Below are 13,809 nucleotides of genomic sequence, written 5' to 3'. Positions count from 1 at the left end.
GATGATCTTTGATCGTGACTTTGAGTTTGACCGATGACGGAGCTTTTCTTATCGATAGCGGGGTGAATGCCCCTCATCGCCGGTTCGGCCAATGTTTTGATCGGCTTAGTAATAGCTTTCAAATCAGAGGCGATCAACGTGAAGATTCAGACCACGACATTTATTCACATACTGCGCGCAAAGCTCGTTTAACAACGATTCCTTCATCTGCGACACATTCTCTACGACTCGTCAGACGCTACATTCATTCACATCTTCACCGCGATGGGCCTCACCAAGGTCAAACACATCATCCTGGTATGTTACCCTACGCTCGCTTGCTTCAAGCTGTTACTCACCAAACAGGTCCTCTCAGGCAAAGGAGGAGTAGGCAAATCTTCAGTCACCACACAATTAGCATTGTCGCTCGCTTCAGCCGGTCACTCTGTCGGTATTCTCGATGTCGATTTAACCGGCCCTTCAATCCCCCGCATGCTCTCAATCGAAGAGTCAAAAGTCACACAAGTACCAGGAGGATGGGCGCCCGTGTTAGTACATGAAGGAGACTCATCCAAAGGCCTCGGGTCTCTACATGCGATGAGTCTAGGCTTCCTCCTCCCAAAGCGAGGCGACGCAGTTGTTTGGAGAGGACCAAAAAAGACAGCAATGATCCGACAATTCCTCAAAGACGTACTCTGGGATGAAACCGACTTTCTACTCATCGACACACCACCCGGAACAAGCGACGAACATATATCCCTCGCCGAAACGCTCCAAAAGGACGCACTGCCCGGCCAGGTCGCGGGCGCAGTAGTAGTCACAACACCCCAAGCCGTCGCGACAGCCGACGTACGAAAAGAGCTCAACTTTTGCACCAAGACCAACATACGGGTATTAGGAGTCGTGGAAAACATGAGCGGCTACGTGTGTCCGCATTGTTCCGAGTGCACCGACATATTCGGGTCAGGAGGAGGGAAGAACATGGCGGAGGAGTTCAAGGTTCCGTTCCTGGGGAGTGTTCCTATGGATGCGCAGTTCATTTCTCTGGTTGAGGAAGGTAGACGACCTACTTACCCGTCTGGTACGACGGTGAATGGGAAGGATATTTCGGGGACGAACGGTGAGGGAGAGGGAGAGGGTTTGGTTGATAAGTACCGGGATTGTTCATTGTTTCATGTTTTTGGAGATATTACAGAAAAGGTCATGACAAACGTGGCTAATTGATCCACTCATGTCTGCGACCAACATCAGGCAATTGGCTGTTGAGTGAGTGTTTGTGTCTGTCTGTCTTGAATGCCTGCAAGTCTGTCGTCTGAGTGTCTCATCACAAGCAACTTCAACGGCATTGACTCACCCAGGCACATGCATTTACGAATAAAGCCATAATTGGCTCACTGCAGACTCACAGCCTCTTCAATGTGCATCTCTTCCAAGAAAGTTACAATGACGAAACTCGTGTGGCCATTACAAGGATCTCCAAGCCCTGCCCCACCAAACCCAACACGCCAACCCAGTAAAAATCACCTTCCTCCCCTCCCAAAAAAGCTCAGCGCGGGTGGAATTTTTCTCTCTCTCGTAAAAAAACCTGCAGTTTTCGGCCCAGAAGCCGGGGACACGCTCTGCTTCCCCGGGGTCGTGGCACTGTACTTGTACCTGGGATTGGGCAGGATTTGACGAGTCGCACTACGTAGCTCCCACTAAACTGTACCTTACAGCTGTTTGGGTTGGGCTTGGAGAAATAGCACCGCCTTATTGAGACCTTAGCACATCGGATCGGGATGAAGAGAAATTTACTCTCTGCTCGCAAAAAATAAACCCCAACCCCTCCCACTTCTGTCAAGAGACCCAAAATTCTCTCACCGACAGAGTAACATAAACAAACAAGCATCAGTTACTTGTTCTTTGGCTTTCCATCTGTTATCCTCTTGTCTCTTCCTCTTTATTTTGCCTCGCATCCTCTGTTCGCACTGCTCACGCGACCGCAAACTTGGTTACAAGTTCAATGTCGAATAAACGTGTCTAATCTGTCAAACAATCGACGGTTCTCTCGATACCGTCACTGATCTTTCTTGGTTCCTTTACTGGGCTTCTATGCGGCCGACGGATCTTCTGCGCTTCCTCTTCTCTCGACCTTCCAAGTATGATTCACTTGACCTCAAATCATCAGAGACCGACTGACCACTGGAGCAGGCCCCGATAGCACCCCTTCAACGCATCTACCGATAATCACCTCTTCCAAGTAACTTCTACTGCCACAATTCCGTCAAAAGAGCTCTACCACTTCATCCGCTCGCGACCTCCCTAACGTCCCCGAGACGTTACCCCCCGATCGATCGATTGCTGCTGGCTCCGCCAGCATCTGAACAAGTCCCCGTACCTGTGGGCCTACTCTCTCAAACAGACGCCGCATAGTCTGTTTGAGCGGCAGCTAGTGCTCCGCGGACTCTGCCACTGGGCAAAGAACACTGACCAACCGCCGCCATGACCTCCGTCCCGTACAACTGCACCTTTTCGCCTGCCTCGGCTACACCTCATCTGACAATCAACCATGATGTAGCCGCCGACCTCGACTCGACCAACGCTTTTGAAGGTCCTGAGAAGCTTCTCGAGGTTTGGTTCGCTCCTAGCCCGACGACTCTGCCTCCTACTGCTCCCGTCAATGGCCTAAAGGCAGTTCCAGCTGATACTTGGGTTCCCATGCTTGATATGGTCAATTGCAAGGTCCTGTCTGTTCTTGAGAGTGAAATGATGGATGCGTATCTTCTCTCCGAGTCGAGCATGTTTGTCTTTCCTCACAAGATCATTCTCAAGACTTGCGGAACCACTACCCTTCTTCTCGGCCTTCAACGAATGCTTCACATCGCCGCCAAACATGGATTCCCATTCCATAATGCCAATTCGGCCGACGACATTCAAGCAGCAGCGACTCCATACCGAGTATTCTACAGTCGCAAAAACTTTCTCTTCCCCGAGAGACAGCAAGGCCCCCACCGCAGCTGGAAACAAGAGGTCAAGTATCTCGACGACATGTTCGACGGAGGTAGTGCCTATATGGTAGGCAAGATGAACGGCGATCACTGGTATCTGTACCTCACCTCACCCAACCAGCAAGCCCTCACGCCACCTCGTACACCCGGTGAGGTCGAAGGCACCAAGATCCCCGTCGGGACATCCTTCAATGGACTCCCAAGCAGTTACCATGACGAGACGCTCGAAATCCTCATGACGGATCTCGATCCCGAAAACGCCAAGCAGTTCTATCTGTCGCACGCGAGTGCGGTCGCCAGCGACAAGATGGCTGCAGAGGCGAAGGATGCACGCGAGGAAGCCATCAACAGCCTTGGAGGGCTTGCCGAGACTGTTGACGAGGTTGATGTTTTCGCGAACGAAGACGACACCATGCTCGACTCAATTGAGGCTCTGACCACTGAAGGTCACGCATTGGGAACTGTCGTCTCGGAGAGTTGCGGCCTCTCCAGCGTCTACCCAACCAGCAAGTATCCCGATGCGCGAGTCGACGCATACCTGTTCAGTCCCTGCGGCTTCTCGGCTAATGGCGTCGTCCCTCCTGAGGCTGGCAAGGGTGAGCATTACTTTACAGTTCACGTCACCCCCGAGCCTCAGTGTTCCTTCGCTTCATTCGAGACCAACGTCCCTGGTGGTCAGAGCGGACGTACCACGACTGAGATTATTGAACATGTTGTAGACATCTTCAAGCCCGGTCGTTTCAGCGTCACTCTTTTTGAAGCAAAGGGTGCAGCTCAGAACCCATACTGCATGGGCGATGATGATTCCAACAATTGGGCTGCCAAGCGTCTTGTTGATCCTGTTCGAGGATACAGACGCATTGATCGTATTGTTCACGATTTTGAGGATTACGATCTTGTCTTTCGCTTTTACGAACGTGAAGGATGGGCTGGAACTAAGAATGCTCGTGTTGGAGAGCCTGTTAGTCCTACCAAGTGATTCTCACTGACATTTGGACCATCATTTTTGTCATTGTCATTGGACTGTCATTTGTGTCAATTGGAGGATGCGATGGATGATGCCTGTCATTCCCGAGTGCCTAGCATGTGTCAACTTTGTTGTTTCTTGAGATAGTTTCGCTCTTTGAGATCGCTTTTGAACATGTATTTTGAATTGATCATTTTGCGACAACTTTTGCGACAGCCACTGAATGATGCCCTGTAATGATGATCAGAACCTAAAATTAGTGCATGCACACTAAATCAAGCCTGTACCAGGTGTACCCAAGGATGACAAAAGTCTGTGTGAAGAAAAGTCTGTTAACAGTGCACGCCTGTGTCACAATTTTGTCCCCCAAACTCAGTCACCCCAGTCAAAGCTCGATAACGATAAGCCTTGCACGTGATCTCAGCCCCGTCAAAAAATTCTTTGCTCAATCTCTCCAGCAAAGCTTCAGCATCACCAAAACCTCACAGTCAATCACATCAACCGCCAAAATGCATCTCATGTACACCCTCGACGCCCAAGGCAATCGCCTGTACACCCTCAAGAAGGTCGCCCAAGGACAAGTCACCAAGTCCGCCCACCCCGCGCGCTTCTCCCCCGATGACAAGTGGTCGCGCCAGCGCGTTACTCTCAAGCGACGATTTGAGCTTCTCTTGACTCAGCAGAGTATGTCCTCCACTCTCACTCTCGATGATCTGTACTGACTGACTTCTGCAGAGGAACAATAAATCATCACATGACGGGCGTTACGGTTCAGTTTGGGCGTTAGACTAAAAGTCTCAATACAACTACTAGTGCTTCTTCTTCGAGTTTACATTTCGTCCCGCTCCAACACGAATCTTTTGACCGCCACCTGCACGATGCCCCGTTAATAAATCGGGCAGATAATCCTGATCCATGATATCCTTCTTCCTCTGACGTCTCTGTTCCTCTCCCGCCCGCGTAAACTCCTTCTGATCCTCCGCCAGAATGAGATTATTTCCCCAGCCATTCTTTCCGCCCGCGTTCTTTGGAAGACGACCATTCGCAGACCCGTGAACAGGCTTGGGAACACTGTAGACATTTCCACGGTTATTCCACTGAAAGTTCTTCTTGAGATGGATCTTGAAGTTGCCGTGCTCATCGGTCGAGCAGCTTACTCTGTTGAGAGTAGGTTGGCCGCAAGAGGGACAGAATTGCTTGTTCATCTCTTTTGTGATCTTGAAGCAGCCGTGGCAGCGGAGAACCCAGTTCTTGAGATGTGTGATTCGTGCGAGGGATGGTGCGACGAGGTTGAGGTTCATTCGGAGAGCGACGTTTTGCATGGCGTAATCGGATGTGAGGACTGCGGCTTGGAGGGTCTTTTGGACGGGCGCTGAGGGTGTCGCTCCAGTGTCTGCTGCTTGGTGCTTCTTGAGGTTTGAGGGGGTGATCCAGCCGCCTTCATCGTCGGAGGCGTCGCCGTCAGATGCCTCTTCAACGGCTTCGATTGTTTCGTCGGCCTTTTCGCCAGCCTGCGCTGTCTCTGCGGTCGTGTTTGTGGCGGTCTCTTCGGTGACCTCTGTGCCTGACTCTGTGACCTTGGGCTCTGGCTCAGCGACAGTCTCTGCGACAGTGTCCTTTGCCTCTGTAGACTGACTGGACTCTCCGACCGTAGGCTGCTCAAGAGGGTTCTCGATTGTGAGATTGTCAACAGCCTTCTCTAGAGTCTCCTCAACCTTCTCAGCCTCAGCCTCAGTCTTAGCCTCAGCCTCAGTCTTAACCTCACCCTCAGCAGGCTTGTTTGGCTTCCCATTCAAACCCTTCTGACCAGGCGTCTTTCTCAATCTCCAATCACCTCCATTTCGCTCACACTCCAACTCATACCCTAGCGCCAAGACGTCAATATCGGGCTTGCTCAAAACGGCCAAATCTCCTGTTCTTCTCGCAAAGTCTCGAATGACTTTTACACTCTCGGGGTTGGGCGATCGTAGGGTGATGAAAGGTAGGAGCGTCGTCTCTACTCGTGCTCGTGTGGCAGCATCTCGAATTTCGGAAATAATGCAGGGAAGTGTATAGAGTTGTTCAGCTTTAGCTCGAAGGGTATTCGCGGGGGGGTCGTTCTTGATGAGAGGGCCTGTATCAAGTACAAGGCTGTGAATGGGCTTGTGAGCCGCTGCGTCTGAAGACATGATGATAGTCACCCAGTGTTTGGGGGTTTAGATTGGCGATAATTTCTGTGGTGTTCATCGCGGGGCAAACTTTGGAAATTTTGGGAGAGATAAGAGATAAGATAAGATAAACATTGTCATCGCACGTGCATGGCCTGGCAGCTGATGCTTAAATTCATCAGGCAAGGCTTAAGTTCATCAAGGTCTCACTCGTACATAACGTGCATTATTAATTGTTGCTATTGAAGTGATGCCGCCATCTATTGACATGTTGCTCTTAAATTGATACCGCCATTTAATTATTGCTATTGAACTAACATTCTCATATTGCGCCATACCTATTGTCATAGTCATTGACACGAAGGGCGTTACACCTTGTCCTGACAGTGACTCTTCACAGGGCGTAGTCGACATGACAAGGTGGTGGATTAATAATGGAGAATGCCGTCAAAACTTACCGTGATGGTCTCGGAGGGTCACCCGAGGAAAATAGTCTGCTCTCGCGTAAATCTGTGGCTTTTTTTGCTTTCCGTGACTCGAATTTCAAAGGCGTGCTATTTCTGCCGACTTCGGATTCAGCCGTAAGACGGGGGATAGATGATGATGAATCTGACAAATGTAAGATGAGAAACAAGTGCAAACTCAATGAATGGCAACAACGAGGCTAGACAACAGTAGCAGAACAGAGCAGAGTAGAGACAGTGAACGAAGCTGTCACAAAAAAAACTTCTCATCACTCGATTTTTACGTACAAGACCCCGCTGTAAATTGTCAGTGGACATCTACAGAACATCTACAGTGGGTCCATCTCCAAATCTCCAATTCTGAGGCCCAAGATGAACATGTCTTCAGACTTATCAATCGGATAAACGGGTGTAAGCACGTCCTCGAAATGACGAAGAATAAGCTTAGCTCTACACGGCTTAAATTCCGCTTAAAAATGACTACGCCATGATCTATTTCCAGGCCGGGGTCGGATCGGATGTCACCATTTTTTTTACATGCGCCCTACAACATGTCAACAAGCTAGGGATGGTATGGATGGATGGATCAGTCAATGGGTCAATCACAACAGGGCGCAGATGGACAGAGACAGAGATATAAATCCTGGGGGTCAGCTGAGTTGGATTTTGGTCAATTCTCATCACTCTGAGCTTCACCTGAATCACTCAAACTTGAACCTCTTCATCACCTACAATGGCAGCCAAGGTTCCATCGTTTGTTGACGTTCAGGTCACAAAATTACCCAACACTCCCCCAGAGTATGAACATCTCGGCATTCATCGAAACGGAGGCATTCATCCTTGGGGCTCAGCACATGCACTGGCCTCAACTCTGAAAGGAAAAATGACAAAGAAACCAGAAGTCCAGATCCTCATCAATGGCCACTTCAACTCCAAGGTGTACACCACCAACTCTGAAGTCTCTGGCGTCGTCAACATCACACCTGCTAGAAACACTCGCTACGATCGACTTGACATTTCTCTTGATGGACTTAGCGAGACGCGAAGGGATGGTCCTGACATGACACACATGACATCTCATCGATTCCTTCGCCTAGAGATGCCAATCGACGAGTATCCTGCAGAAGTCCTTGAAGCTGGCGTCACTTACACATTTCCCTTCATCTTCAACATCCCAGCCCATCTCTCCTCTAAAGCATGCTCCCACAAGACCAACTCCGAAGACGTCTGGGAGCGACACATGGCATTGCCTCCAACGCTCGGCGGCTGGGAAAAGGACGACATGGCACCTGATATGGCACGAGTAACATATAGCATCAAAGCCTATGTCCTCACGCGAGCCAGGCAGGGATTCAACATTGCCCTCGGCAACTCCCATGCCATCAACGTCATGCCAACGTCTTTCGAAGAGCCTCCTCTGAACATTACCGAGCGAGACGATTTATACAAGATTGAGAGGTCCAAGAAGGTCAAGAAGAACATCTTCTCTGCTTCACAGGGTCGAATCTCTGCAGTGGCGGCTCAACCAGCTGCAGTTCATCTCACCAAAGAGGGCTACGAAGCTAGCGGGTCTTCAATTCCCATCAGTTTCACTTTTGAACCTTCTGCTGCTGATGTAATTCCTCCCCAATTCACATCTGCTTCTCTCAAGATCCAAGCGCATACTTGGTTCCGCGATCAACCAATGATGAACCTACCAACACAAGGATCTTCAGTTGCAAACTTTGGATATCCATTCTCAGTGTCTCTCCCAAAAGCCTCTCCCAAGGTCCAATGGACTCAGAATGTCGACATGACAAGCACCAAGGATTCACCTGTTTTTCACACAGCTACAGTCGAAGTTCCCTTCAAACTGCCTACAGCAGACAAAATGTTTGTCCCAACATTTCACTCCTGCATTATTTCACGAGCATATACCGTCAAGGTCGTTTTGGAGGGAGACGTCAAGATTGACTTGACAGTCCCTGTCCAAGTGGTTATGGGAACACCCGATGTCTAGGAAACTTTCGTTAGTGTTGCTTTGGGCTAGTTTGGCGTTTTCAGGATGCTCCAGTTTGACGAGAGATGAAAAGATATCCAGGCGAGCATTATCCGATAGAGTTAGATTTATTAATAGTAATTGTTTGTCATGCCGTTACCCAGGTTCCCCAGATCCACTGTGTAGCTGAAAGCTTGGAATGTGCCGTGTCCACAGTCTGCATGTCATGCCAAGATAAGATGCCGACCGTTGACTTCAAGTCCGGGGTCAGATTGTCAAAGTAAGGATGAGTGAGCGTAGTTAGAGTCTATGATTCCTTGTAAGCATGAGGTGTATGCATGTAACGCGCCACGTTGGCTATTCAAGATTCGCGTCGCAATTAACCGTGGATGCGACGCAACCAATTAGATGACACGAAGACCACACAATGGGACAAAGCCAGTCAGACTGCCAAAATCTCTTTGGGAAGTCCCGGCCGCTGCGTGAATGAGCCGCATTGAAGCCGTCGCTACCGATAGCGGCCGTTGGATCTTACATCAGCGGGAATAATGACGAAATTGCTAGATAAATTTAACCCCGGACTTTAGAACGCTGTTAAGATGCTGAACAAGGGTCATATTGCTGAACCGGAGCTTGTTGTGAAAACGTAGGGTAAGAAAGATGGTGAGTTTAATGAAGTCAACACCAACGAGACGTCGACTTCACACCTGCTCATAGGCCAATGGTTTGTACGTATTTGAGGCCAGCTCAACAGTTGAGAAGACTCAAGTGAGGACTTAATAACACTACAAAGCAATAAGACACGTAAGAATTACCCCATTAACAATAACTTCGCAATTGTCCACATCGTAACAAAACCATGACTAGACAGGCTAAACTACCCTACGTCAGAGCCAGGTGATCGGCATTCTCATTACCATTCTAGTCCATCCTGTATAAACTAACTTTTAGCTCAATTTCACCCGTTAACTACCGGCCATTACGGAACGCCCTCTCCTGCAAACTCAAAACTCCAATCTCTCACGTACAAATAAACCCATCTCCAAGTCTAGAACTGTCCCACGATATTCCTCAGCCTCCGTGCACTCGGGGTCGGCCGTTTACGGATGCCTTGACTCGGGGATTCCATTAGAAATATGAATCACATCACAGATCGCTGGTTTCAGTGGGCCAGCAACTCCACAGCATTACGAGAGAAATACTTTCTCAGCCAATGCGGTCCGACATGACCAATTGGTTCTGTTTCAATGACGGATTTTAATCTGGCCTCTTTGGAGTTATCAAGATAGGCCTGTTAGATAGGCGATGCAATGCACTGATCACTGTAGAACCCCGAATACCGAAGCCAGTGTTTCGCAGGAGATGAAGCCATTTGCAGAGACAGAGTGAATGACTGACTGACAGATTGAGAGCGTGATGGCCATTGAATAGTCGCCTATTTTAATCAGGCATTACAGCGCGTGTTCATCGTATTAGCGGCTAGATCATCCCCCCAAGTCAAGTGATTTAACCGCGCCTCGATCACCAAATACCTCAGTCCCCGAAACCTCACGCTCAAGCCAGAATATCCCACCTAATATCGTACCATACATTTCCCATGCATTAAACTCCTTCAAATCACATCAACATACGCTATCTCGAGGCCACGAAATAAAAAAGACTCAATGGTCAATGCTTGGCACCCCTGCAAGCCTTTATCATTCCCCATAACCCCAATCGCCACCCCTGACTAGTACACCTTCGAGAACACTTCGACGGGCGGCAGATTTTTTCCCGTCAATTCAGCCAAGCCATTTTTGCAAATTTTTCGGATGCGATATGTATGACACTCGTGCGATAAACAGCCACGGATCCGACTTGGCAGAGAAATGCCGGTCACAAGCCCGTACCTATTCCCGTCTCAACCTCAGTCTCTACGGTACTTGACATTCAGTGTCTACCGTCTGCTCCGCATTCCCAACAATTCTCGTACGTAAAGGAACCCATCCTCTCCTCAACTTAATCTCTCCCCTTTGCGGAGTAATCTCTGGGGACACAAACCCCGTCCGTCTATTACCAAATTTTCATCATCGCAGCCAGGACGGAGAGTTTTATTGACTAATGCAAACATGGCTGCAGCCAAGCAAGAGGCTCTGTTGCGATCCACTTTATGTAATCGAAAGGTTTTGGTGATCCACTGTAGGCGCGACACTGCACACGAGCTCGAGCCTCATGACACGGAGTTTCGGCACCGCGAGAAGCTTTTTGAGAAACGAGTCCGTTTGAGGAGTCTGGGGTCTGGGGTATTAGGTTCTGGTGAGGGAATTCAAGATGTAAGAGAAACAGGGTTCGTGGGCTATGGTTCAGATTCGTAGGTCGCCTCCGAAGAATGGTGGGACTATCTCGACCCACTGGTAACTACAAAGATCGGCCTCATTCTCGGTCTCTGCTTATCTGGTCTTTATAATAGACCTGTATTCCCTCTCTGCTCTGGTCCTCTCCTCATACTTTCTATACTCATCTTGACACTAGATCTCAACTACACTTATACTTATATACACTTACACTACATACACTTATACACATATACTTACATCACTTACACTACATACACATACATACACACATCATGGACCAAATCAACACAGCCCAAACGGCTCCAACAGAAACAAAAAAGAGCCGTCGAGAATCAGTACCAGACATGTTTGACACACGAACCGGCGAAGTCGCCGAGATCAACGACATGGAGAAGCAAAAGGCCGCTGAAGGCAACGCACACTTCCACCGTCTCGGCTGGAAGCGATTGACAGTCGTCTTGATCGTCGAGGCCATTGCTCTCGGATGTCTATCTCTCCCTTCTGCCTTTGCCACTCTCGGCATGGTCGCTGGTGTCATTCTCACTGTCGGCCTTGGTTTCGTCGCCATCTACACATCGCACGTCGTTGGACAGGTCAAGCTTGCTTTCCCCGAGGTTTCTCATTATGCCGATGCTGGTAGACTCATGTTTGGCAAGTTTGGTTACGAGGTTAGTCAAGCCCCGATGCCCAATTGATGTATACTAACTTGAACAGCTGGTTGGCGTCATGTTTGCTCTTCAGCTCATCTTCCTCGTCGGATCTCACTGTCTCACTGGAACAATCGCCTTCCTGAACCTCACCAACAATGGAGCATGCTCTGTCGTATTTGGTGTCGTCTCTGCCATCATCCTCCTCATCGTCGCTATTCCTCCTTCATTCGCAGAGGTTGCTATCCTTGGTTACATCGACTTCGTCTCCATTTCTATCGCTGTCGCCATCACAATCATCGCAACCGGCGTCCAAGCCGGCGACTCAGTAGGCGGCATGTCCTCTGTCGACTGGTCTGCTTGGCCCAAGGACAACCTCAGCTTCACCGACGCTTTCATCGCCATCACCAACATCGTCTTCGCCTACTCCTTTGCTGTGTGCCAGTTCAGCTTCATGGATGAGATGCATACTCCTCGTGACTATGTCAAGTCAATCTGGGCTCTTGGTCTGATCGAGATTGGTATCTATACCCTTACTGGCGCTCTCATTTATGCCTTTGTCGGTTCAGAGGTCAAGTCGCCTGCTCTTCTGTCTGCTGGCTCTACCATCTCCAAGATCGCCTTTGGTGTCGCCCTTCCCGTCATCTTCATCTCTGGATCTATCAACACCACAGTTGTCGCTCGTTACATCCACGGACGTATGTTCAAGAACTCAATCATCCGCTACATCAACACCAAGATGGGTTGGATCACTTGGTTGGTCCTTGTCACTGTCATCACGGTTGTGGCTTTCATCATTGCCGAGGCCATTCCCTTCTTCAATGATCTCTTGTCCATTTCTTCGTCTCTGTTCATTTCGGGCTTCACATTTTACTTCCCCTCTATTATGTGGTTCATGCTCATCCGAAAGGGACCTTGGCACTCAAAGGAGAACCTCCTTCTTTCCATTGCCAATGGACTCATTTTCATTATCGGCATGATTGTTCTCGTTGGTGGAACATATGCCATCAATTGATGACATTGTAAGTTATTCCCCAGTCACTATCCATCCTCCTCGCTAACATTTCCAGATCCTCAAGTTCCGTCACGGCGAAGTCCGAGGTGTCTTTACTTGTGAACCAATTGCTTAAGCGAAGTTAGCGATAGTATAAATTATGAATAGTACAATATTATGACTCAATGTTATCGGACGGCGGAGCTGCCGGAATTGGATCGTCGTGTTGATCAAATTTTCCTGAAAGTCAGATGTTACGTCACTTGATCTGGATTGTCAATTCCTGCGACGGACCGTGATTGGTGCGCAAATGTAATCGTTCGATTGGCCAATGGACGATAAGATAAGTCTCGGCGAAAGATCCTTGATGCCGAGTCTTGGCATCATCTATTTAGACTCAGCCACGAGCGAATTGTGATGTCTGATCAAGCCATCTCCATCCGAAGACATCGGAGTAAAGTCAGCAGTTTATCACGATATCAGTTGAGGTGGTGGTAGGTCAGGCACGATTGAAGTCAAACAAACAATTAATTCATGCTATTTAAACACCCCGATCCTGGCAATACTTGTCAACCTCCTTCTTCAACTGAGCCTTTTTGGTAACAACATTATCCATAATCTTCTTGACCAGGATATAATCCTCATGAGTCAAAGATCCCCCACCACTCCAGACTCCCTCCTCCAACACAGCCCAGAGACCAGATCCCTTTGCAACCTCCTCCATCAGATCCATGACAGCAGTGAGCTGGTTAGGAAGCCAAGTAATGATAGGACTTCCACCTGTGGCTGTAGGATGAAGAGTATGCTTGATGATGTACTCGCGGGTAAACATCCAGTGTCGCCATCGGAAGCTTCGAATATGATCGAGGACGCGAAGGTATAGAACCGCAAGACCGTGATCGCCGGATTTTGTGAGGAAATCACGGACACCGACTTCGGAAGCTGTTTCGCGGACATACTTGAGGAATGCGCGGTGAGGCTTGGGTCGATACTCTCTGAACTCGATGAGGATGTCGGTCAATGGGTTCTTGGGCATGGGGATCTCGCAGATGTGATCCAAAAGAGGAATAATAGCATCGTTGGCACCAGATTCTCCACGGAAGAATTGAGGCTTGTCGCCGTATTGTCCCTCGTAGACAACACCATCAGGGAACATGGACTGCTTGGTGATGCCGTAGATAAAGGTTCGGTAGGTCATGTAGTCCTTGGGCAGGGATTGACTCCACATACCCTCCATGTTTGTCTCAATGATCTGCATGGCATTGAGGATGAGTTCCAAGCTAGCCTTGGCCTCGGCGATCTTGGCGTGG

At 49.1% G+C, this 13,809-nt stretch overlaps 7 protein-coding genes across 10 annotated transcripts; 4 read left to right on the top strand and 3 right to left on the bottom strand.

Annotated features, from left to right (window-relative positions):
- Positions 1-53: 53 nt before the first annotated feature.
- Positions 54-4,274, top strand: FOXG_08982 (adenosylmethionine decarboxylase). The gene is made up of 3 exons (XM_018388009.1): positions 54-297; positions 346-2,117; positions 2,170-4,274. The coding sequence occupies exon 3, from the start codon at positions 2,461-2,463 to the stop codon at positions 3,943-3,945; it is 1,485 nt and encodes a 494-aa protein (XP_018245984.1). The 5' UTR covers positions 54-297; positions 346-2,117; positions 2,170-2,460; the 3' UTR covers positions 3,946-4,274.
- On the bottom strand, positions 135-1,553 carry FOXG_19955 (uncharacterized protein). Of its 2 annotated transcripts, none has more exons than XM_018400217.1 (2): positions 1,334-1,553; positions 135-1,284 (listed from the first exon to the last, which is right to left on the bottom strand). In XM_018400217.1, the coding sequence occupies exon 2, from the start codon at positions 891-893 to the stop codon at positions 420-422; it is 474 nt and encodes a 157-aa protein (XP_018245985.1). In that variant the 5' UTR covers positions 894-1,284; positions 1,334-1,553; the 3' UTR covers positions 135-419. The 2 variants fall into 2 exon arrangements, with proteins under 2 accessions (XP_018245985.1, XP_018245986.1); XM_018400218.1 differs by having other exon boundaries at positions 280-1,276.
- A 168-nt stretch (positions 4,275-4,442) lies between the features above and the next one.
- FOXG_19954 (H/ACA ribonucleoprotein complex subunit 3) lies at positions 4,443-4,679 on the top strand (the record flags this gene model as incomplete). Its single annotated transcript, XM_018400216.1, has 2 exons — positions 4,443-4,617; positions 4,669-4,679. The coding sequence occupies 2 exons, from the start codon at positions 4,443-4,445 to the stop codon at positions 4,677-4,679; spliced, it is 186 nt and encodes a 61-aa protein (XP_018245983.1).
- Positions 4,663-6,782, bottom strand: FOXG_08981 (UPF0271 protein). The gene has a single exon (XM_018388008.1). The coding sequence runs from the start codon at positions 6,099-6,101 to the stop codon at positions 4,743-4,745; it is 1,359 nt and encodes a 452-aa protein (XP_018245982.1). The 5' UTR covers positions 6,102-6,782; the 3' UTR covers positions 4,663-4,742.
- Positions 6,780-8,729, top strand: FOXG_08980 (uncharacterized protein). The gene has a single exon (XM_018388007.1). The coding sequence runs from the start codon at positions 7,278-7,280 to the stop codon at positions 8,541-8,543; it is 1,266 nt and encodes a 421-aa protein (XP_018245981.1). The 5' UTR covers positions 6,780-7,277; the 3' UTR covers positions 8,544-8,729.
- Positions 8,730-9,939: 1,210 nt separating this feature from the next.
- Positions 9,940-13,759, top strand: FOXG_08979 (uncharacterized protein). 3 transcript variants are annotated; one of them, XM_018388006.1, is made up of 4 exons: positions 9,940-10,490; positions 10,641-11,526; positions 11,573-12,527; positions 12,576-13,759. In XM_018388006.1, the coding sequence occupies exons 2-3, from the start codon at positions 11,131-11,133 to the stop codon at positions 12,518-12,520; spliced, it is 1,344 nt and encodes a 447-aa protein (XP_018245980.1). In that variant the 5' UTR covers positions 9,940-10,490; positions 10,641-11,130; the 3' UTR covers positions 12,521-12,527; positions 12,576-13,759. The 3 variants fall into 3 exon arrangements, with proteins under 3 accessions (XP_018245980.1, XP_018245979.1, XP_018245978.1); XM_018388005.1 differs by having other exon boundaries at positions 9,940-11,526; XM_018388004.1 differs by having other exon boundaries at positions 9,940-11,526; positions 11,573-13,759.
- Positions 13,041-13,805, bottom strand: FOXG_08978 (indoleamine 2,3-dioxygenase; the record flags this gene model as incomplete). Its single annotated transcript, XM_018388003.1, has 1 exon — positions 13,041-13,805. The coding sequence occupies exon 1, from the start codon at positions 13,755-13,757 to the stop codon at positions 13,041-13,043; it is 717 nt and encodes a 238-aa protein (XP_018245977.1). The 5' UTR covers positions 13,758-13,805.
- Between the last annotated feature and the right edge of the window lie 4 nt (positions 13,806-13,809).

Source organism: Fusarium oxysporum, chromosome 9, assembly GCF_000149955.1.
Source record: "Fusarium oxysporum f. sp. lycopersici 4287 chromosome 9, whole genome shotgun sequence".
NCBI classification, from domain to species: domain Eukaryota; kingdom Fungi; phylum Ascomycota; class Sordariomycetes; order Hypocreales; family Nectriaceae; genus Fusarium; species Fusarium oxysporum.
This window is presented reverse-complemented; position numbering and strand designations above follow the sequence as displayed.